At 36.9% G+C, this 26,310-nt stretch overlaps 1 protein-coding gene across 1 annotated transcript in view; it reads right to left on the reverse strand.

The window, feature by feature from the left end:
* LOC131149063 (auxin response factor 6-like) overlaps nucleotides 1–26,310 on the reverse strand; it is a 57,541-nt gene that overhangs the window by 24,558 nt on the left and 6,673 nt on the right. Inside the window, exons 7-9 of the mRNA XM_058099130.1 lie at nucleotides 16,452–16,542; nucleotides 15,899–16,063; nucleotides 15,700–15,822 (exon numbers count right to left, since the gene is read on the reverse strand). Of these exons, the coding sequence (XP_057955113.1) occupies nucleotides 15,700–15,822; nucleotides 15,899–16,063; nucleotides 16,452–16,542 (379 nt within the window). The remainder of the gene's footprint in view (nucleotides 1–15,699; nucleotides 15,823–15,898; nucleotides 16,064–16,451; nucleotides 16,543–26,310) is intronic.

The raw sequence follows: 26,310 nt of genomic DNA on the forward strand, positions 1-26,310 counted from the left end.
ATGGTAGTTAGAAATTCTCTAGTTTCTCCATCTATAGTCCTTACACTAGTCATTACTCCCATCATACATATCCTTAATGACATCCGTATACCTACAACATACACCCTTTTTTTCTAAAACCCACCATAGAACTTCCCTAAGTATCCTATCATATGCTTTCTCAAGGTCAATAAATATCATATGCAAGTCCCTCTTCTTTTCCCTAAACTTTTCCATTAATCTTCTTAAAAGATAAATAGCTTCTATGGTAGATCTCCCAAGCATAAAACCAAATTGATTTTCTGAGATCTTCGTTTCTAACCTTAATCTTTGTTCAACTACCCTTTCCCATAGTTTCATTGTATGACTCATAAGTTTAATTCCACGATAGTTATTACAATTTTGAATATCTCATTTATTTTTGTATATAGGTATTAAATTGTTTTTCCTCCATTCATCTAGCATTTTCTTAGTTTTTACAATTGTATTAAATAAATTAGTTAACCATATAATTCCGTTATCACCCAAGCATTTCCAAACTTCAATTGGGATGTTATCTGGTCCCATAGCTTTTCCATTTTACATCTTTTTTAGCGCAAACTTAACTTCGTTAACTCTAATTTTCGAATAAATCTTATATTTTTAGTCTTTTCCCCATTTGACAATTCTAAGTTTAAGCCTTCAATTTGGTTTTCGTTAAACAACTTACTAAAGTAACTTCATCTTTCTTTAATATCTTCGTCCTTAACCAAGACAATATCATCATCACTTTTTAAACATTTTACATTTCCTAAGTCCTTGCTCTTCCTTTCTCTAGCTTTAGCAAGTTTAAATATATCTCTTTCCCCTTCTTTTGTACCTAATTTATCATACAAACTATTAAATTATCTATATTTAGCTTCACTAACGGCCTTTTTTGAATCTTTTCTTGCCTCCTTACATTTTTCAAAGTTATCTCTGTTTCTACATTTTTGCCACATTTTATACCATTTTTTTTTTGTCTTTATGATTTTTTGTACCTCTCTTTTGCTATCTTTTTAATAGAGCTAGCTAATCTATTCCAAAGAGTATTTGTATCTATCCCATCCTCTATGGTCCAATTCCCATCTTTGATCATTTTATTATATTTTCTCCTTTTAAGTTCCACCATCTAGTTCTCTTACACTAGTTTATTTTATCCTTTTTCTTCCATTTTTTAATACATATATCTAACACTAAGACTCTTATGTTGTGTGATTAGGCTTTTACCTGAAATAACTTTACAATCCTTGCATGATAAAAGATCTACCCTCCTAGTTAAAAAAAAATCTATTTGACTTCTATTTTGTCCACTTTTAAAGGTTATTAAGTGTTCTTCTCTCTTCTTAAAGCAAATATTTATTATACAAAAATCATATGACATAGCAAAGTCTAAGATCATCTTCCCCAGGCTCATTTTTGTCTCCATATCCATATCCTCTATGTATCCTCTCATAATTTTATTATCTCTTCCAACGTGTCCATTCAAATCTCCTCCTATAAATAATTTCTCAGTCATTGGTATGCCTTGTATAATACTATCCATATCTTCCCAAAATTGTCTCTTAAGATTTTCTACTAAGCCAACTTGAGGAGCATAAGCACAAATGATATTTATTATCTCGTCCTAATATCATCTTGATTTTTATAATTCTATCCCTTACTTTAGTGGCATCCACAACCCTATCTTTTAAGTTTTTGTCAATAATAATGCCTACATCATTCTTATGTTTTTCTTTTCCAGTGTACCAAAGTTTAAATCCTAATTTATCGATTTCTCTAGCTTTCTCCCACACCCACTTAGTTTCTTGAAGGCAAATTATATTAATTCTTCTTCTAATCCTTGTATCCACAATTTCCATGCTTTTACCCGTAAGTGTCCCTACATTCTAAGTTGTTAATCTAATCCTAATTTCCTAAACTTACGTCCTCACCTGCTCATGTCCAAAATGATGCAGGAACCCTTGCATATTTGACACCGTACCCGGGCGCCGACACAGTGCGTCGCTTCGGGGGTGACGACCTAGCCTACCCTCGCCCACTTTTTGCTACACCCAGATGGTTCAAGTGCAACACGAAGCTCATAGGGGACGCCCCAGCAAATATTCAGTAAGGATTCATATTATAGTGATCTGACAAATTTTACGCTAGCTGTCAGCTACCTAGCGCAACCCTCTTCCATACTTCGAAAACCTGTCTATAACCACAAGTATAGACCCTAGATCTCCCACTCTGAGCAGGTTGGTGATGAAGTCCAGTGAGACTCTTTCCCACATTTTGGAGGGTACTGGTAAGGGCTCCAATAGCCTTGCAATCTTCCTCTACTCCACCTTGTCTTATTGGCAAGTGAGACAAGTTCGGGTATAATCTACCACAACATCACACATGTGCAGCCAATAATACTTTTGCTTCAGTAAGGCCAAAGTGCGCTGTCATCCTAGACGTCCGGCTCACATGGTATCATGACACTCTCTCAACAGTGTCTTCCTCGAATCACCAGCTCATGGGACAAAGAGCCAGCTACCATGGGTCATTAGCAATCCATTTTCCATCCAAAACTTACATGATTTCCGCTTTTCGGTCAACTTCATAAGGTTCTGCGCAACTGAATCTTTGGCTAAGTTCTCTTTGATGCGCTCCCACATCGTCGTGGTAACAATACTCATCGTCAAGTGTGCTACCATCTGCAAGGCCGCCAGCTCGACCTTCCTACTCAATGCATTAGCTACTTGGTTCAGGCACCCCGCCTTGTGCATAAAGGAGAAATCAAATTCTGCCAAAAATTCCTGCCATCGGCCTTGCTTGGGTGTCAACTTTGGCTGTGTGAAGAAATGGCAAACACCCGAGTTATCTAGTTTTCACCACAAACCTTGACCCAAGTAAGTAATGCCCCCACACATGGAGACAATGTATCACTGCTAGCATCTCCTTCTCTTGAACTGTGTACTTCCTCTAGGCTTCACTACGCTTACGGCTCTCGTACGCAACAGGATTTCCCTCCTGTAACAAGACTCCTCCAAAGGCGAAGACTAATGCATCTGTTTGCACTTCAAAGGGTTTCATGACATTCGAAAGAGCAAGTGTCGGATCTCTCATCATGGCATCCTTCAAGTCATCAAAGGCTCCCTGACACTTCTCAGTCCAATTCCACCCATGACCCTTCTTCAGTAGTCCTATCATAGGAGCCGTCCTCCGCAAATACCCCTTTACGAACTTCCTGTAATAGTTAGCAAGGCCAAGAAAGGAACGCAACTCCTTCACTATCGTTGGGATCTTCCATTCTTGAATCACCCTTACCTTCTCCATATCCATCTGGATATTAACTTACTCGATCACATGACCAAGGAATTTGATGCTCCGCTAAGCGAAAGAGCACTTCTCTTTCTACACATACTGACGGTTCCCTCTTAGCCTGTCAAACACCTTTCGTAGATGTTCTTCATGTTCCTCCATAGTGGAACTGTAGACAACAATATCATCTAGGTACACCACGACAAACTAGTTGAGGTACTCACGAAATACCTAGTTCATTGAGGTAAAGAAAGTTGCAGGTGGATTAGTCAACCAGAATGGCATCACTAAGAATTCATGTGCCTCATACCACGTCACACAATTAGTCTTCAGCTCATCCCCATCAGCAATCCTTACCTGATAGTAGCCTGATCTCAAGTCAAGTTTAGTGAAGTACTTGGCATGACTCAACTGATCCAACAAATCAGCAATCAACAGAATAGGATACTTGTTATGCATTGTCACCTTGTTGAGCGCGCGGTAGTCTACGCACATCCGCATGCTCCCATCATATTTCCTCTAAAACAACACTAGTGCTCCGAACAGTGCTTTGGAAGGGCGAACATATCCCGTTTCCAACAACTCATAAAGTTATTTCCTCAACTATGCTAACTCTGGAGGCGCCATCCGATATGGCCCCTTAGCAAGTGGTTTCACGGCTGGCAACAACTCGATCTCATGCTCCACACCCCGTCATGGAGGCAAGTTGTGAGGCAGCTTATCCGGCATCACCCCCTTGTACTCATCCAACACCGCTTGGATGGTCATAGGCACCAGCTCTTGACATACTTCTTCATCTACCACCATCATGGCTAGATATGTCTGCTCACCCTTTCTCAACCCCTTCTTTGAGTTGCATGGCTGAAAGGAACTCCCCATCATCTCCTTTCGTCACAACGGTTTGCACTATGCAAGGGTGATCTCCCATCAAACACAGGGAACCAACAGAAGGCATCCGCATTGCCTTCTTCCCCCTCAGGTATTTCATTCCCAAAATGACTTGAAAGTCATCCAATGGCACCGCTATGAAATTCACATGACCTGCCCACTGTCCAAGCTTCATAGTCAGTTGCTTTGCTACTCCCAAAGTAGGCTAGGCTACAGAATTTACCACTTTCATGCGTCATGAATCCTTCTCCAAGGATAAGTTGAGTCTCCATGCTTCCGGCTGCAAAACAAAATTTTGAGTAGCCCCGGTATTTACCATAGCGCGGGTACTCTTTCCATTGATCCTCAAGTCCACAAAAATCAGTCCTTTTTCTTGTGTAACTTTCGGTGCTTTCGCCTGCTTTTCCAATGCGTTCACCAGCTGCATTGCACACATCCTCAGGGTATCCTCCTCTTCCTCATCACATTCCACTACTTGCTTTACAATGGAAGCTTGTAAGGCATTAAGTGCTGCTTTGTGAGGGCACTCAAAAACTCTATGTGGGCCTCAACACAAGTAACACAAAATTTTACTCTTCTCAGTGGGTGTGTTGAACCCTCGAGACGATGAAGCTTCTTCTGAAGTTGAGGCCTTATAGTTGACTCCCCCACTTTTGGGTTTGCCTTTCTTCAAAGAATTTTCATTGTTTCCCCTTTCGCCAAACTCTTTGGATAAGGAGGTATTATCACCAACATAGTCAGTCAAGCGTTCCGCAGCAGCTTGTGCTGCTAGACAAGTCTTGAACTCTTTTCCTATGAACTTATGTTCTTGCCCACGGTTTCAACCCCTCAAGAAAATAGAATAGCTTATCCTTTTTTGACATGTCTCTGATATCCAACATCAAAGTAGAAAATCGTTTCATGTATTCCTTGATTGACCTAGTATGCTTGAGGTCTCTCAACTTTTTCCTAGCATTATACTCAACATTCTCAAGAAATAATTGGGCCTTGAGCTCTCTCTTCAAGTTTGCCCAACAATTCACTACACAGCGGCCATTTTCAATTTCACTGTACTTAGTACGCCACCACAGTTTGGCGTCACCAACCAAGTACATGGTCGCAGCACCCACTTTCACCTGTTCTGAGTTCGTCCTCGTAGCGCAAAAGTACTACTCCATATCAAACAAGAAGTTCTCCAACTCCTTGGCATCACGAGTACCCTCATACGTCCTAGGTTTTGGTACCTTGGTCTTGCTAAACCTTGAAGTGTTAAGAGTTTCCCATAGCAAGAACCATCAAATTCATCTTTGCATCCAGATTAGCTATCCAAGATTGCTAAGTTTCCACAATATGGTGAAAATCTTCTGACATATCACCTATCAAACTTGCTTGATGCTTTTGTGATTCCATCACTACATCAACAAGTCCCCTCAGTTGGGCCATCTCTGTGGCCACATTGTTGGCTTCCGTCTTAGCATGTGCTTCCAGCACACTGATTCTCTCAGCATTGGTTGGTAACATGGTCATTCACCAAAGTTTTCCCAATCCCACAACGAAAGAAACCGAATTCACATAGCAACTAGTCGAGCTCTGATACCAGATGTCACGAGCTGACTATTTCACACCTTTGTGAAAGGACCGTGCGGCGCTAGCTAAAGCACTCTTGCTTAGCTAACTAGCCTATCGTTTACCACAATTCATTTACGAAACACTTTTATTATCATTAAATCAAATATCAGCGGAAGCAGCAAGTAATTATGAAAGCAATGGCAAGTTAGCAGTAAACATTAAAGCAACGTAATTCATTAACAACACCTCCGTGAACATTGTGTGTCTAGCGAGGGAGGCAATTAGGCTAAACACGTAAACAATATCTAGTGAGTTTTATAAGTTGATGAACACTCGCCCTCTCCTAAAGAGCTTTCTATGCAATTCTCACTCTGGCACCAGGAAACATCAAAGTGACCGAGGAGTCATACCCCTTCATTTGGCATAGGGATAAACTACTACTAGAAAATAAACCTACACTAGTATTTACATGATCGAAATTCATTCCAAACACACGAGACAAGCAGTCACAGGCAAGCACAATGCCCTGTACAAGCTCAGCTCGTGACAAAGCACACGAGACAAGTGCATAGGAAAGCAAATGCCATGAACGAGCTTCGCTCATGACACCGCCCATTGTGCTCGCAAGTACTAAAGACAAGGAAAATGATAAGCAATATCAAGACACGTAGTAGACTATATTTGTCGAACATTGATCAACCTAGTTCATATGTGTTAGCAACTAGTGAAGCAACTAAGGTTACATTTGCTTCACAAAATACCTATTCATAGGAATAGGATGGAATACAATGAGAATGTAATGAAAATTTTACTGAGATAAAGAGAAACAACAATTTAAAAAGTCACTGCAATCGTTTGTGTTTTTCCATTCAACATGGAAAATGAAAAATTCTCATGGTTAAATTTGGGAATAATCATTCCTTGTCTATTTCTTGTTATTAATACATAATTTTTTTGTATTATTATTTGCTTTATGATAATAAGTTAATAACACATTTTTTTGTTGTAAACTATCAAAATCTTCCATTATAACCACTCTACTCCTAGGAATAGACATTCCACAAATAAAACATGGGGGGTCCTTGTTCCAGGGTGCTAGACAAATTGTTTCATTATTTATCTGAACATCACAAATAATTTTGTTTATGATACTTGTGAGTTTGCCAAGCATAAACATATTTCATATCGAGATTACGATTATAGCTGTGTTTCTATTTTTGCACTTGTTCATTTTGATGTGTGGGAACATTCACTTGCAACCCAATTTCTAGATATTGTTGGTTTTTTGCTTTTACTCGAAAATTTAAGTGTTTGCTCATTGTAAAGTTTTCCGTAAATTGGCTGCAATGCAATTGGATGCGAACACCAAAGTTCTTCAAAGTGGTAATAAGACACAATCATTGATGGAAAGTTAGAGCAGAGCATCTCTCTCTACCCTAGCATCCTTTATCAAACTAGTTGTATTGGAACACCTAAGAAAAATGGGGAGGCCAAAAACGAAAAAAGAAAAAAAAAAAAAAAAAAAAACCTCCTTGAAGTTGCTCAAGCCTCGAGCTTAACATTTACTCCTGGGGTTCATATATCTTTTTTGGGGAGATTCCATTCTCACTGCTGCATGTCTTACTAATCATATGTCATTGAGGACTCTTCAATTAAAATGACCTATTGATTTATGGATTTGGCTCTGCCTCCTCTTATTTCTTTTCCAAGCAGAATATTGGTTGTATCAGTTTCACTCATGATAATAGACCATCTCAGGGTAAACTTGATCCTATTGATCCTAAATCATTCCAGTGTGTCTTCATTGGTTATTTTGCAGCTTACAAAGAGTAAAGAACCATTCACCTCAACCTAGAAAAATGTTTATTTCCATGGTTGCTACATTTATGGATCTCTAGCTTTCTTTTCTTCAATGAAACCTCTTCAGGGGGAAAATGGTGGTGAGGACATGAAGTCGTCCTCTTCCCATTAACTACAAATTATATTTCTCATTTTGACTCCTAATCTTTCATCTTCAAAGGATCCTATTCCCAGCAATGTTAAAAGCAAGGGGCAGAAAAGAAATGACAAAAACAAGGAGTAATTGGTTTAGGGAGCTGGTCCATAAGGAACTAGTCACTTGTAACACACATGAAAGCATGTTAGCTTATTCTCCAAAGTAGACTAACCATGAACAACGAACTCAGCCTCTGCCCTTGAATCTAGCTCTAAATCTTTGACCAAAAACCCAGTCCCTTCAGATGAGAAATTTTTAATTGTGACTAACAAGTTATAATGACATCAATAATTGCAATCAGGGAAGGCATTCGGTCTTGTATCCAAGACCCTATTTCTAAATTCCTCTCTAATAAGTCCTCATCTCCTTGTCATGATTTTGTCTTGTCTTTGCCTTCTCTTTCTATTCCTTAGGATTGGAAAGAAGCAAAAGAAATTCTGAAGTGCAAAAAAGCTATCATAGAAGAAAGTTTAAGACAAGAAAAATGATACTTGGGAGTTAGTCTCTCCTCAAACAAGAAAGAATCAAATGTGGTGTAAATGGATGTTTATATTAAGGCTTGAAACGTTGTTGGCCCACAAATTAACAGCTTAAGCCTTTACTGGTTGTTTATCATGGTATCAGTGTATAGTTGCCAAGAGGTCCTGGGTTCTAATCGTGTTGCCAGCATTTATTATTTGGTTGTTAAAAATCATCTAATTCTCTGCGATGGATGTTGTTTAACATTTGTTTATCTCTCCACGTGCAATCAGGCTGCATGTGCAGGGGAGTGTTAAGGCTTGACATTGTTGGCTCACAATCTCTCAGCTTAAGCTTTTTGGTGACATGATGGGTTAACAATTAAAAATCAAACACAGTGCAAATGGATCAATAAAGTAAAACAAGGCAAGAGTTGTAGCCCAGGGGCGAGGGCTACACCAAAACCTGTGTCATAGACTATGAACAAACCCCTGCCCTGACTGCAAAGATGATTTCTATCAGTGTACTGCTTTTTGTGCTGCTACTTTGACATGGAAATTTCAACAATTGGATGCAAATAATGCCTTTCTCCATGGGGATCTAAAAAAGGAAGTGTATATGGAGACTCCTCCATGTCTTTCATCCTCTGCAACTAAAGGTGTGTTGATTGAGAAACTATGTTTATGGATTGACACAGCCCCCAACAGTGCATTTCTTTCACAAGCCAAAAAAGAGTAGGCCTAGATAAACTTGACGTGCCCCATGTTTGATGCATCAAAACTCAAAATTAAAACTTGGTAGGACGCAGAGTCTGTTTCCTCATTCCCAGCACATGAAATATGCTGACTGTTCACATATGTGGGCTTTAGTTTTCAAGGTATAAAGATGAAAAATAAAATGCTAAAGCTATCCTTCTAGAGAACAAACAATAACAAATTCCGTCATCAGCTTCTCTCCCTCTCCATGCAACATTTGAAGAAGATCACAGAACTTTGGCCTTCCATGGCAGGTTCATAGGGTAAAAAAAAGTACAGCAAAGAAAGAAAATAAAAAAAACAGAGAGAACAAGATATCCTCCCATTAAAAAAGGAAAGCAGCTAGACAAGGGATAAAATAATTACAAGACAATTCTAATAAAGTAATACCAACCGATCCCGCTCTAAATCTTCCAAATGCACATGACAAATGAAGCCACTTGGCAAACGTCAAAGGGACACACGGAACACCACCCTGCTCCGAAGCATGCTAATAAAAGTGGCCACCCCTTTCAAGATTCTAGCATTTCTTTGCAACCAAATACACCAAACGATAGCCAGAACAGTACCATACCACAATGCATTCCTCTCTTTCCGCTTCCCAAAACCGCTGAACATAAATGTTGTGAATTTCTACAAATAAGAGGGCTACCCAATTTTTTTCCAAAAATCCAAACAAGTTATTGCTTATGTACTGTTAGGGAAAGATATAGTAACCTTGACTAAACCACCAGGCACAGCTAAAAGCACATTACAGAGCTAGGACGAGATTATAAATGTTTCGACATAGGATTACTGGATTCAGAATTTGTATTCTGGAATTCAATCCTACTGATGCTGTTTTTAATATTTGGTTTTGGTATTTGCTTTCTAATTATAAACATGAATAATTTTCTTGAATGTTCAACGGTGAGTCAAGGCACATTAATTAGGTCACAAGACTTGCTCTGCTATATTAATTATTTTATAGGTACAAATACTTATTTTCTTTTAATGAATCCTGTTATTGTTTGAGTCAGTTTGCTTGACTCTTCTTGGAATTTTTTATTTTCAACATAGTATCCAAATTTCAAGAGTCTGCCAACCTTTATTCACATTTTTTGGATTATGTTCTGTTATATTTAGTTGTCATCAGCATTATTGTCATGTTCAAGTTGATCTATAAACCACATTCCTCTTAATATGCACAGCAGAACCCATTCAGGTTCAAGCTCATTGAGATCAGATAGCCCTGACTAATGTTGGCAGTACAACCACTAAAAATGCCATAAGCAAAGTCATCCAATAAATGTAAGCTTACCTAGCAATGAACTTATACAAACAGCATACTAATGTGCATTTTGCACAGTGCCTCAGCACTGTTTAAAGTTGGATAACACAACTTCAGTGCTATTCAATTGTTAAAAATTTGTTTCCACAGTAAAGCATGTCATTATTCTAGTACAGAAATTTGTGTGACCATATATTTAAAATACAGAATTTAAAAAAAATTTTTTTTTTTAAAAAGACAAATAATGTGTGACAAGAATCTATCCTCCATACCAGGTAAATATGGAGGGAAGCTATATTATAATCAGTTGCACTCTGATATGCCCAGTAAACAAGAGCTTAATATTAGCCCTAAAAACACAGAATCATTATGGGAGCTTAACATAAGCTACAAAAGCTTTCTAGGCTTGTCACTATCAATAAATTTAATGTTTGAAAATTTAATCAACATAGAAAGTTTTTTATTTTTTATTTTTTTTTTGGAACATGAATTTGAAAATCATTCTTTGTTAGAATGGATTGTTAATGCGAGCAACATCCTGGACGCCTTACCAATTACCATTCAAAAATATGAACTTAAAAATGTTAGCATTGTTTGTGGCTTTTGCAAACCTAAATGAGATTGGAAGAAGACGTTACAAGAGAGACACTACAGTTGATGTGTTAGGATTCCCAACTCAATTGGGATTTCTAATTAATGCGTTAGGATTCCCAAATCAATTGGGATTTTCTATTTAGTGATAGAATTCCCAAGTCAATTGGGATTTCCAATTAATGTGTTATCATTCCAAAATCAAGTAGGACTGAGTCCATTTTGGACTTGGATTAGGATATTTTACATTCCTAATAGGACTGAGGTTCCCGACCCTATATATATGTAACCTTATGGGGCTTTTTTTTTCATTTAAGAAATAACATAATTTATAGCCTTTGGCTAATTTGGAGGCAGATCCCCTCAAAGTGATCAACCCTACTTTCTTTTAGTACCTTCCTGTGATCTACCCTACTTTCTTTTAGTACCATCCTTTCTTTCAATTTCCCCAATTTCTCTATGATATAACATTCCGCTCTTATCATGATGGGACCTATGTTAGGCTTTGAGCAAAAGGAGATGAGTTGTGTGAAAAGCGATCAAGGTACATTCATCGATTTGTTGCAACAAAGGTGGCTATCTTGGGATTCCAAATCAAACAAAACTAATGCCCATAATGAAACATTGAATGCCTATTTGTAAGATCATCCTTACACAAAGTTCATAACCAATAGAAGCTGCAGAAAGAGTTGATTTTATTGTATCAAATTTGTAATAGGTTGTCACTTGTGAGGCCATTTTGTTTAATGTATATAGTTTGAGTGCCTATTTTCCTTATTTATGGTTTTGTACAAAAGATATTAACTATGCTGGGACTTACTTTAGTTATGAATTTAGTTATGAATTTTTATTTGATCTACAGATACATTCATATTGTCACACATAAATTTTCATAATTTTGCATTACATGTAGGTCTTATGATCAATTAGCCTATACGATTTGTGGCATCAAAGGGTGTATCTTATAAGATACCAATTATCCTGCCCCCTTATAATTGGCAAACTAAACATAGATGAAGATAACTATCATTGCTAAATTCATTTTTCTAATGGTTAATGTGGATGGCATGGTGATATCAGGCAACAATGTGAAAGAGGCATATAAATGCAAACTCAATAGGCTTTAGCATATGAAGTCAAAGGATTGGGTCCACTACATTACTTTTTGCAAAATTTGACAAAGGCATGACATTCTTAGCTCCTAAAGGAAGTATATTCTTGATTTTCTTAAGGAAACGAGTATGTTAGGATGTAAATCAACAGATTCCCCAACCGAGACTAAACGTGGACTCACTAATGGTGTTGTTGCTCTTGCCCATAAGGAAAGATATCACAAACTTGTTGGGAAACTCATATTCAAGATGCGAGTAATGGCTAGATCCACAATGAATTTACGGAGCTATGGGTCATGGAATTTGTGAATTTGTGTGGTTTCAAGTTTTGATGAGAGGTCTCAGAATAGTGAACCTACGCAATTATATTGCGGCAATAAATCAACAATCAACATTGTGCGTAATCCAATTCAACTAGACAAGACAAAGCACATTAAGATTGATAGACATTTACTCAAAGTAAAACATGACAAAAGTGGTTTTTATACCCTTCGTTAAGTCTAGAGGGCAGTTAGATGATATGTTCACCAAAGATGTTAATAACAAAGTTTTCCATCTTAAAGCATGAAAGACATTTGTGCACCAACTAGAAGGGGTGTGTTGGAATGAGTGGTATTTTGGAATAAGGGCATACTAGTACTTTCCATGTAATTTAAGGGCTAATCAGCATCATTTCTGCTTTCTATTTTCTATTATCATTTCTATAAAGTGAAGACAGAAATTATGAGAAAGCTTTTGTTTATTCACATTTTTGTTGTCGATATGCAACTATTTTCAAAGAAATTGAAAAACATATTTTATGGTTATTAGTTGTTTCGCCTGTTGCAACTTGCCAGAATACTTTAATATCTAGAATTAACTCATTCGTCTTATACATAGTTTTTTAATTAAAATTAATATTAAATGACACTGTGAATTTTTTATATAATAACCATAAAATTTGTAAAAAAATTTAAAATAATAGAAGTCATTTAATACTTTTACTATTTTCAATTTTTTTATAATAAAAGAAGATGTATTGAGGTAGAGAATGTACAATCAAAGCAAGGAAACAAAATCCTCGAAAAAATAAAGAACACAAGAAAATTTCAAAATGGAAAACAAAATAAAAAATAACTGTTAAAATCAGCAAAGGAATTCCCTCTTTAAACCCTTCCCATCATAGTTCACTAAACACTTCAGATTTACCTAATTCCCTTTGACCCCTTTCTCACCCTAGATTTGCCACCATCAAGCCTGACTTCATTACCTCCTTGATCAAACAACATGAGGCCTAAGTCATCCAATAACTCTAAGTTTCAATGCCCTTCTCAAGAATTTTGCATTGAATTAGAGAGGCAGAATTCCATCCTTAACCCTTTTAAACCTTCTAATGGAGGAGGTGGAACATAAGTTAAATCCCAGAGACGATCAATGAAAGAATCAAAGGAATATCCACACTAGTCCTTAATATGGTCCAATAATAGACCTTTTCGCATTCAAAATCACTACTCCCTATGTTGTCCTCATCTAAAACATCTCCCCATCTCTTACTTTCCTTACTCAAATTTTCCCTCTCCTTGATTGGCTTTTCCCGTATTCTTAATACCCCTTTGGAATCTCTCTAAGTTTATGTGTTTTCTCACCAAAAAATTTTCACTTACCTTCAATACATTTCCTCCCTTCAAAACCCATTTGCATTTCCTCATGATGAGCATAAACCTTACCACTCCTCAAATTATTCAAATAGACTCCTTTTTCCAGCTTGATTACCCACCGAACCAAAAATGAAATCCTGATTCTCAAAATCACAAGAATTAAAATTCTTATAAAAAAATCCCCCCCCCCCCCCCCGGGGCCCTTTTTTAATCCTAGAGCTCCCCATAGTGTCATTTCCCTCCAGCCGACGAGAAGCAACATACCTACCAAACCTTCCTCCTCTCGTCTACTGCACTTTATCATAGTTGGAACATCCCTCATCATGGCCATCAAAGATGTTATTAGAAGAACAAAATAACGAATCACTTTGTAGACCATTTGGAGATGGACGCTATTCAATTTGTTGCTACTTCAAAGGACGATGACCCTCCGTATCCTCCCTAGTTGTAGGTGAAGCAACTCCCTGAACATAGGCCACTACTCAAGCCTAGTTCTAAATCAAATGATAGATTTTGGGCCTCCTTAACCAATAGGTCCCACAGAGAATTCAATAGGCTCTTATTATTTTCAAATAGCCAGCCCAAATCAATGTTAATTGATAATACGCTAGACCCATCCCACTCTATCTTCGTCAACCCATCTTCCACACAAGAAACCCTAGCTGCCTCACTCTTTGTCTTCCAGCCGTCCACACAAGAAACCCTAGCTACCTTTGTTTTCAACTAAGCCTTCAACACCATTAGTTTTTCTTGAGAAGCTAACAAAATGAACTCCTCTTGCAACCTTCTCTTGCAACGAGCACAAACCATTTCTTGTATATTATTAGAAGTCGACTAACCTCCACCATCTCCTACGCTTCCAGCAACGACCTGGATCCATGAGCAATTTCTGTCAATCTTTATACTATCTACTCCATTCAAGCTTGACTAACAAGAACTCTCGAAAGCAACAAAGGCATCCCCCAAACCAAGTCCACCCTTGCCCTTCCAGCTCTTCAAGAACAAAGATGGAATACTTCTTTCCCCTCCATCCATGTCCTAATTCCAAGAATTTCCCTGCCCTAGTCACATGAATCCCCATACAATAATCAACGTAACCCACCTTGAATCTTTGACATCCCTAGCACAAACTTTCAACAAAATTTGAGAACTCCTAAGAAAACCAGAAAGTTGCTCTTCAAGAGAATCAAACCCATTGATTGCACTTTCGATTCTTCTCAAGAACAAACAGAGTTCCAGCCTTCCCTACATTATTCAGCCTCAAATTAAAGGATTTCCCTTCGATCTAAATAGAGAGAACCCCCACAATCACACCTAACCAATAGCATGATAATAGACGAGAGAGAGAGAGAGAGATGAAGGGGCGAATGCACGAGAGAGAAGACTACTTTCCCACGGAATTTGTATTTTTACTATTTTTCAATAGTAATGTACAATAAGATTGTTCTTATAGCACTAAAAAGTGAGTTTTGAAATATAATAATTAAGATAATTATAATATTTTTATTTTTGTTTTAATAGTTTTAAGTTCTATTCTTTTAATATTTTTTAATTTTTATTTGATTCAAGGAAAAAAATGAGTATTTATCTAATCAAGTTTTTTTTTTTTTTTTTTTTAAATATTAACAAAACACGATGCTGATTTTCAGATTTTAGTTTTTTTCCTGATTTTTAGTTTTTGTTTCCATAATATTCAATATTGATACCAAATGACCCCTGAATGTGTGGGCTTAGAGTGTGAGAGGAGCTACAACACTTGTACAATCTTACCTATTTTCTTTCCTTGCTCAACAAGGAGTCACATTTCAAACTCTAGATTCAAAACTCAACTATATGCTGATTGCTACATAGGTTTCCAAGAAACCTCCCCTTTGTTTTATTCATCGGAAAATATTGAGAATCATATCCCAACCCCTTTTTTCTGCATCATGGGGAACCAACCATGGGATATTGATTAGAAGAATAAAAGATAATAGAATACTGATCCCCAAACAGAAACCTTAGTATGACCGGACTATCGATTATCAAACACTCCACTATCATTTGAATTCATTTACTACTCAACAGGCTACTTCGAGCCTCGAGGTCATCTCGAATGAACATGTAAAAACAATTATTGCTATATTTAAAAAAAAAAAAAAAAAAATGGACCCACCGACGAACACTTGACTCTTCCGTCTCAAACAGCATCCTGAACCGCATGCCCACAGAAACTCGGGTATGATAAACTGCTTTCGCATACTTTGCCAAAGGTATGACAAATTCTGATGGACTAGCCCTAGTATCAACAAAATATGAACAGTTAAGATGAAAACCTTCATATTTTCTGTGTGTAACACAAGAAGAAAGTCAACCTTGGGTTGTAAAATATAGTAAAACGACTATTTGTAGCCGCTGCATGAGCCGCTGCAGCAAGAAGTCCTATGTGCATGCTATCACTTGATAAAACTGATGAGGGCATGACAGTTTGAGGACGATTAGCTCGCCGGATACCCAGGAGTAATTGGTTCTTTTCATTCCTGATGGATAAGAACAATACAAGTAAGATGATCATAATTGTAACATGATCAATTTACATTTCAAAAGATAATATATGGGAGGAAAGGAAAAAAGCTGCCTCGGTAGTAGCACTATAAATATGGATGCATATTCAGGCAATGCCATGCTATATATCTAAAAATTCAATCATAGTCAGTGTGATTAGTATCTAGTTCAAAACTCAAAACATGGAGAAATAAGGAGAATAATTTGATCAATAAGGTTCTTTGCTCCAAGCACCAAAGGCGAAACATGGGCTGAGAGGGCTGCTCCTTCTATGAGTCCTGTCTATGACATGTCCACCAAGAATATTCCATTATAAAAGAAACAGATTGGAAATCATTTAGGGAGATGTAAAAAAATGGCTACCAGATAAAAATGACAGAATCTCCAGCAACAAGCCTCTTTGCACTTACAAACACACTCCATCCTGTAGTAAGAAGATGCCTCTTGGGTTGACCTGCATATTATAGTTTAATAAATGATTAAAATCCAGGATAGTCATCACAGAAATTCTTCATCAATTTTCTTTTTCAGTAGTTGGCACGCAAAAAGTAAGCAGTTTAGCATAGATTATGCACAACAACAAATCATCAAGCTCTGATGAGATTGTTATATGATAAATCTAAGCAAATAATAAATCTATAAGCTAGGATTTTTATCTCAGAAATTCACTATCACTTACATTTCCATTATTTGGATGGCAAGAATGTACATTTCTGTGTTTTTTCGTTTTTTTTTTTTTTTTTTTTTTTTTTGAGAAAACTTAGAAATAGATTAAAAAAGAAAGTGAACAGCAGATCATTAAGCAACCCCTTCAAGTCTTTTAATGCACTAACAAAGATTCATTCACATGTAGGCATGTAAATTACTATAAAAATTAATGAAAATAATCGTTTGCATTTCCAATATGTTTATATGTTGAGGAAAACCAGCATAAAATTCTTTGATGAGAGAAAATCTCACCTTGTCAACTAGGATATGCTACTCCTACAACTCATCCACGAAGCTCCCTATTTCTATTTTTTACTATTTATAGTTTGCTCCATGTCATATCTAAGAAAATAAATAAATTAACATACGTATATCCAGCTGACAGCAGCTTTTTTATCCTAATGTTATTTCAGCATTTTCATCATCCTTCATTTCTTGATAGGTATAATGACCCGATGATGCCAAACACAGCTTAAAAAAAAAACACACACACAAGTAAAACCCTAAAATTGAGATGCTCAATTTCTTCAAATTCCTAAAGCCAACTTCAATTTAATTTCATGTGCACAGAGAAACACGCATATATAGTCCTAAAATCTACTTTAATAAATAATCAATTTCTGTGAATAAATAACTGAAAAATAAAACACACTAATATCTCCTAAATTACTTGAGAAATGAATAGGGATTCCTAGAACCCGTCACCATGACAAGCTCCTGCTCCCTCCAGTTTCTCCCACCACAAAATGGTTCGTCCTTGAACACTGATTAAAAGAACAAAAAAGAAAAAAAAATGAGCCAGTACTCAGAGTGGACTGCAGCATCAATGTCACAGATGACCAACCTCCTAATGAGTCCCTAAAATGCACTATTTTAATTCCCCATTTACCTTTGTTTTTTCTTCATTTATCTTGTAAATACCCTTTGTTATCATAGTTCGGAGTAGTGCAAGGTTTGTTCATGTTTTAGGAAAAACTAGTTAAAACCGATAAGTTAATCAATACGAGAAGCCAAGGGAGTATTTGAGAAGCACAAAGCTCAAATCAGATGCTCAACCAAACCCCTAGAGCCTCAATGCATCAAAGGAAAGAAGACATGGTTCGATCATGTGGTGCAACTAGCAACACAAGGGGCGACCGGGTCACAAGTTGCAGACTCCAAGGTTCAAGACTGAAAGTGAATTGCTGCAAGGTTCGACTAAGTGCTCGACCAAGTGATCCCAAAGGGCGACTAGGTCGAGATACTGAAGCTAACTGAACCGAAGATATTGAGTCTCGACCAACAGCTCGACCAGGGAGACCATGAAAGGCAACCAAGTTGAGATCCTGAACTTTCCTGAAGACCGAGATCCTGCAAGTCTCGACCATCATCTCGACCAACAAGACTCAATGCGACTAGGTCGAGAAGACCTAAATTTAAATTCCTGATTTCCCATGAGCCTCGACCAAGGCGCGACCAGGGGAGAACAGTGGTGAGACCTGGTCGACAGACGCAAACTGCTTCGCGAGATTTTTTTTGAACTTTCCTATTTTGAATTTTAAACCTTGTAAACCCTATTGGGTATAAATAATAGCTTCGTCTATGTTCTTAGGGTTCCTCTTTGCCCTCTCTTAGGTTAGTGACAGGCCTAGGAAGCCATTGAGAGCCAAGTAGATTAGGATTTATTGCTTTTCCTTTCAATTCCTGTATTGGTCCGTGCAAGGATTCTTCGAAGACCTGTGACAACCCGCGAGTTCCTTGTGCTACCGCGTAGATACATGGTCGTTTGATTGTATTCCCGATCATTAGTGACAGACGTTTGAGTCGCAATTGAATGATTTTTACATGCTTTCTTTTACTACTTTCCTTTACATGCTTTCTTTACTGCTTTCATTTCAATACCATGCAAGTTTACATCTTTGAGTGTGATGATACCCTGGGATAAAGGATAGCCTAGCTAGGGATTCAGTCACCAATACGGATTAGGCTACAGTTCATGTACGGGGTGATCTCGTGATACCCTGGTTCCCGATCGTGCTCCGGACAATTGGTGCACCTTCACTACTCTATGCCATCGAATGGTTCACTTAGTCGTTAGCCCAAGATAGATAGCTGACCGGACATAGCTAGCGCGCACGACAGTCTAAGCGTAATTTATATACTCTGAAATCTGCTTTCTAGGAGTAGTGTTAATGTAGATTTACTGCTTTCAGTAGTTGTTAGAAAAACCCAATCGAAATCTCTCCTTTTTTTCTTTTTACACAAAGTATAGTAAACTAGGTTAGAAGTGGTTAACAACTGTACACCAATCCCTGAGGATCGACACCCAACTTACTCACTGTTCTACTGAACTTGGGAGTAGTTAGGTTTATAAATTTTATCTTTGGTAGTTAAGGACCCAAGCCTAGGCTAGCCTACCACAACCCAAACATTTAAACCATGTTTGGTTTTATGCAATAACACAAGCAAAATTGAGTCAATTCAAACCTAAACCCAACCTGGTAAGGTAATAGGTTAAAGGGACCGAATTTGGTTATCTGTTGGGTAACCCATATTTATAAAAAGGAAAGAAAATATCTCCTAAACTGTATTTATTTAGCCATTTCTTTTTAATAGTTAGATATGAAAGTGTCTCAAGAGAAAATCAATGGGCTGAGATCATGTGTACGATATTCTTTCAGAATTCTGCTTAAACATGTTCAAATATTAAAGAAAAAATGTAAAATAAATTTATTAAATCTATTACTATTAGTTAACAAAAGTGATGGCCGTTATAACCCATGCCCATTAACGCAAACACACCCACCATAAATAAATGGGTTTCGGTACACCTATATTATTATGTGGGCCATAATTGGGTGATCCATTTAGAACCAAAAATTTAATGGGTGAAATTGTTTATAACTGCTTAATCCATCAACCTATTTCAATTTCCAACCTAACTAATTGTAATAATAATTGATTTAATGCACCACATATAAAACTATACTATGATTATGGAATTAATATTATAATTTAGATATCTATGTACATAATTACATAATTATGGATATATATGTACGAAATTACATAATTTGGATATCTATGTACGTAATTACGTAATTGATTTGGTTCAATTATTCAAACCAATTAATATATATATATAAATAATTGGTTGTAATCGGTTTGGTTTAAACATATACACAATTATGCATGTCTGTAATAATAAAATTGATTGCACCTTCACCTCAAACAAAATTATGTAATTATATAACTAATACTATAATTTAAGATATGTAGTTACATAATTATGTAATTTTTGAAACCTTGGTTTGAATATGCACATAATTATTTTATTGGTACCTCTCCTTTGGAATCAAACTATGTAATTACATAATTATTTAAGTAATTAAAACCTATAATTTGGAAATCATGAACAGTTCATTTCGAATGTGTATATAATTGTGTACTTATATATGGACATAATCGGTTTGGTCTTGTTATTCGAATCAATTAATTTGGATCAACATAATTGGTTTGATTTAAATATGTCTGAATTATGTGAAGGCATGTAACTATAGTATTGACTACACCTATCATTTGAAACTAAACTACACAATTACATAAATAATAATATAATTTGGAAAAATCTATGAACATAATTTTGTAACTATGGACAATTTGTTTTGAATATGTACATAATTATGCAATTATATATATGTAATTATGGACAAGTCGGTTTGAATATGTACGTAATTATGCAATTATATTTATATATATATATATATATATGCAATTATACAATTATATACATATTATGCAATATATATATATAATTGGTTTGGTTGACCAAACCTATTAATACTCATGCATGTACGTAATTATGCAATTGATTTAGTTTAGATATGTTCATAATTATGTAGGAATGTAATTATAGTATTGGTTATATGGTTATACCTATAATTTGAAATTAAACCCAATTGCATAATTAATACTATAATGTGGAAATCTATGGACATAATTTCATAATTATGGACAATTTGGTTCAAATATGTACGTAGTTAAGCAATTATTTATGCAAGTAATTAGTTTGGTTTGGTTTTCCAAACCAATAAATATGCATGCATATACATAATTACATAATCAGTTTAGATATGTCTATGGTTATAAATGTAATTATAGTATTGCCTACACCTAGTATTTGAAATTAACATACATCACTGCATAATTAATTATATAATTTAAAGATCTATGTACATAATGTTGTAATCATTGATAGTTTTGTTCAAATATATAAGTAATTATGCAATTATATATGTAAATAATTAATTTGTTTCTATTATTCAAACCAATTAATATGAATGTATGGAATTATGTAATTGGTTTAGTTTATATATATACATAATTATATAGGTACACTAGTTATAATATCGACTACACCTATTTAAAATTAAACTATGTAATTACATAGTTCCATAATTACTACTACAATTTGGATATTTTTCAACTAAGCAATAGAATTACACTAAAGGATGGGGGGAAGATAGGTGACAATAATGTTTTAAGTTATAAGTTTGACTTAGTACCCACGAATTGATTTCACCTATTTTAAAACTGAATGGGTAAATTAGTTGACCCATTGGTAAATGGGTAGGATCTTAAATGGGTCAATATTTTATATAAATGGGTCATAAATGGGTAAACGTATCACTAATGACCCAACACATCTCGACCCACACCCACCCACGCACCCATTTTATATTTCTAGTTAACAAGCCCTCGTTTGACCTGTTAATTAATTATGCGGTCATGCATATATGTTCACCTATTTATAAACAGGTCAACCCAAATCTGAACCATTTTAGGCCTCACCCTTAGCTACCCGACTTGAACCCCAAGTATTGACTTGTTTTCCCACCCCTTGATAAACACTAAAAACATAGCTCGTCATAATCATGACGCTTACGGCATTCCTGCCCATCATAGATTATATGACACTAAAACTACTATGGTCATCCTTATAATACATCATAGTCATATGCATACATACAAATGACAAACATAACAATAGAGCTAGAATGTAAACCCACAAAGCACCAAAATCATATCCACACAAGACGAAACAGTAACCCCCAAACCATGTCCAATAACAAGATACATGCATCATGCGAATACAAAAGGGTTACATAACATGACAAGAAAATAAATTTTGGCTATAGTGTCCGCAAAAGTGTGCCCTACTCGTAGGTAACTGTCACAGCACAATGGAAAAGCTCAATGAACTTGGAAGATGACTACAGGCTGCACTTTTCTTGAATCCTGACAGAGACGGCCTCAAGTGACTACTCACCACTCAACAACACTTCCTTGCTGCTAACAAGCTCCAATGGCTCATGCATACTAACTCTCTTTATGTTCAGACTTTTTGATGACATTGAGATGCTTCTTTTAGGACAACACTAAAAATGATCTTTCTAGCCATACTCATAACACTTTGGCTTCTTTGAATCAACTTGTTTAAGCAAAATGCGAGTAGTCACAAGTTTGCGCTCAACACCACTTGCACATTTCTTTCATTTGTCCTTTGTAGTAAACAACTTCCCCTTATACATCAATTGCATAAGCTGCCGCTTGAAAGATCAAATCATTGTTGCTCACTTTCCTCAAACCAGCACGGCATGATGAGCTCGTGAACTCTCCCGTACATAAATCAACATCTTTTCCATGCTAAGTGGGAAAACATAATCTAGAATAGACCACCCTGCTAGTTAACAGGAAATAAATTTTGTGGGTCATAACTTCACTTGATTCCAACATTTATAGCCCTCCAAACAGTTTGTACATTTTGATTCGATCTTTCCCCACCATGTACTAGCATACTGCAAGACAAGTAATAGCTAAACACAACTTGTTATCATTCCTCACATCTGTATGGATAAAAATATTTTCTAGTTTATTAAACCAATCATAAACGTCATTTGGTTCTACCTCCCCACGAAAATCAGGCAAAGTGGAGATGAATGACACATGAAGACACAAAAGCTTGACAGCAAATGGCAAGGTAAGGATGGTCTACATTGAAGCGAACCAATGAGAGAAGATGCTGACAAGAGCTCTGACAATGGAGGAATCCAACCATGCATGACAGTGACGGACACAAATGGGAGCCAATGATTGGGGCATCCGTAAAAAGTAACAGTGAGGAATGAGAACAGGAAATCAATGATGACAAACAACTTATGACAAAGATGTTGAAGGCCTTTGACTAAGGTGATATACGATAGATGTGGCTTCCCTCCCCCCCCCCCCCCCCGGCCCTTTTTTGATTAGATGGCATGAGGCTGGAGTTGGCAACCTGGCTGTGCTGTGGTACCGCATCAAATGAAGGTTTTGGAATGATGGCTGGTTCTAATAACAATTGATGCCGAATGCCCCAAAGAACTCAACAAGTAAAACCCTAAAATTTTCAAATACCCAATTTCTTCAAATTCCATAAACCAACTTCAACATGATTACTCCACATATGTGTGTGTGTGTATAGTCCTAAAATCTCTTTCTTAAAGAAAAAATATATACTTGCTCAAATCAATAACTGAAACTAAAATAAATCTAGATTTCCTAAATTTCTTGAGCGATGAATATTCCCCCCGAACAGGACTATTCTCCATGATGGGCTCCTACTCCCTCCACCACCGGTCACCACAACTTCCCAACCTATCACAGAAGTTTTGAATAATTTTTAGCTTACTTTCATTTAAGTACACAACAACAAAAGTAAAAACTTAAATCAAGTTATCAACTTACTGATGCAAGATGGTAGGGATAAATAGGCCTATGTGGAAAATAACCTAGGGTTTGGAAAAATATAGGATTTTGGAGCCCGTGGTTATGACAGAAAGAAGGATCGGGACTAGGGATGAACAAGAGCTAGATTTAATTGGGATTTAATCACAAGAATTCTGGAAAAGGTAGCTGGAAAATCTGGCAGCAAGAAGACTGGGGTTTTGAGGATCTTGTAGCAATTAGGAAATTAGGGTTTTATGAGTGTAAAGTGCAAGAAATATTCAAGGGTCTTGAGGCTTTTACAGGGCAAAAAGATGGAATAGTGATTAGGATAGCATAGACTAGAAAAATGTGAAGTTCAGGTTCTGTGACCAGTGCTTGAACAAGACCTGCGAGAAGAAAAGTAGGATACCCAAGAAATTCAGAGTGAGAAATCCACTCTCAACCACCACGAAATCCATATGGCCAAGAGAAAGAAGAATGCTGGAAAATTCACTTCCATTCATCTATCAAAAATCACAAGACTTCACACTAACCAATCTGACAAGGATGCAACTTGCTTAAAAGGGGAGAACTTCTAAAACCAACCAAAGACCTAACTTCCAAGCATATAATTTGACAGTTAAATTCCCTGAAGGACTCTAAAATTACCAAACAAATGACTCACAAAAATAACCTTTTTTAATAATAAAAGAAAGGGTATAATACAACCTGGAGATGGCAAGCGATCCTCAAAAAGAAAATACCAGCCAAAGACAAGATGAAAGAAGGAAAAAAGAAACTTTCAAAGAAAAAAAACGAAATTAGAAAACCCCTCTTAAACCCTCTCCATTGTAATTAACAGAGCACTTCAAATTTTCTGATTGATGCTGGCTTTTCTTCGTCTTCATTTTACAACCATCTGAACATACTTTGTTTCCTCCAAGAACAGGCACAAGCCCAACTTATTCATAAGTTGTTGATCTTCTAACTCCTTCCCATTAACCTCCTCCACAGGAAAAGGCAAAATGCCATCCCCACACTGCTGCTCTTTTACCCAGTCCGGTATCCTCAAAAATTGGAACTTCCTCCAAACCTTCCATTAGAGATGGTGGCATATGTAAAATATCCCCAAGTAAATCAGATGATCCAGGCATGTATTCATATTGTTTCTGAACCTCTTCCAATAATAAATTGCCATCACAACCAAACTTGCAGGCAACACATCTCTCTCATTATACAACAGATACCCATTGCTTCTCCTCCTTATCCTTGCTAACCTTTCATCTATGTCTCCCTATTATCATTCAGACATCCAGAATAAACAAATTCCTCTGGAATTTCTTCTTAATTTTTTATCATAATCCCATTAGACTTGCCCCATTTTTCTTCTATTTTTTTTTTTTGTCCTTTTCAAAGCCCTCCGGTATTGCCATCTGACAAGAATAAACCATGCTGCCTTTAGCCTCATGAAAACTATTTCCCTTCTCACTAAACATTTCCCCTGGAGCATCAATCTTACCCCAAAAATCATCCCCACAAACTTCCTGATTCTTAGTAAGCCTCCCCCAACAAGAGTCCCCAAAGGATGCAAGCCGGAAAAATTCATCACACAAATAATCCTCACCCACCAAAGATGCAGAAGCATCAATTGAATTCCAAGAGCCATCAGAATCAATTCTGTCCTTTCCGGGTCATTACCCCTCACCTGTGTTGAAGATACAGCGAAATCCTTTTTCCAACTGCAAAGCAACTCTAGTAGGGTGACTTGAATTTCTGCTTCTCTCCAAGCCTTGTAGTGAAGACTGTCCATTTCAACTCAGTTTTCAAGCAAGCAGCTCCGCTGCAATGAACTTCCAACCCCTGAACTGTGCCCTTCTTTAACTTAGTCCGTTCAGACCCAAAACCTTGAAACAGAGACTTAGTTGAACCATGGGCCTCATTACTAACAAAGGCAATGGGTTGCGTCTGATTTGGATATAAAAGCCTGATTCAGACGTGATGAGCTGAGAAAAGCAACAGCCTGCCCATTAATCTTTACCAAATATCTAGGCCAAATACAAAGTAATGTTGATGACACCAGACCCAAACCACTCCAAGCCCATACCATTCCACTTAGAATCACAGGCCCCAACCCTTCTCATTTCGTAAACCCAGCTGCCCCAAAAGCTTGCTGGACTGTCATCTGCTACCACTCCTCCCCAAGGATGCACTGCACATCCAAAGGTACTGCAATGCCTCCCACCCTACTGAATATTGTCTTTGAACCTCCCGTTGTCACATCCTTTCAGGTTGGGCAATCATTAGGACCTGCAGGTTACTTCACAATCATACTCTTGCTAAACTTGCTAGAGACTGCCCGCAAGCTCCTTGCTGCCACTCCTTGTGTAGCAAGACTAACCTTTGCCTAGCATTAAGAATTCCAACTAGAAGAGATTATCCACCATTGAGGTCTCACAATCCCACCAGCTACCGAGATTGCAGTCAACTAGAGGAGAGTTGGATCTGATACCAACTATTACAACCCAACCCTGCAGTGGAACATACTTAACTATAAGCGCTCAACAACCACATTAAAAGTTCAAACTCAAGTTATCATATTTAGCATTGGAACCTCATACATCCAACTCAATTTCAGCCATATGCCTATGTTGGGACTAAGATTGGGCTGCTCCATTTTTCAACCTATTTAGGTGCTGCACCATTCTTTAAGCTCCTCAGGCTCCTCTCCACATCCAGCTACTCTCTTCCATTTGCCACTAGTTTCCTCCTCCCAAATTCAATTTCCTCCATC

The sequence above is a fragment of the Malania oleifera genome, chromosome 2, assembly GCF_029873635.1.
Source record: "Malania oleifera isolate guangnan ecotype guangnan chromosome 2, ASM2987363v1, whole genome shotgun sequence".
In the NCBI taxonomy this organism is placed as follows: domain Eukaryota; kingdom Viridiplantae; phylum Streptophyta; class Magnoliopsida; order Santalales; family Ximeniaceae; genus Malania; species Malania oleifera.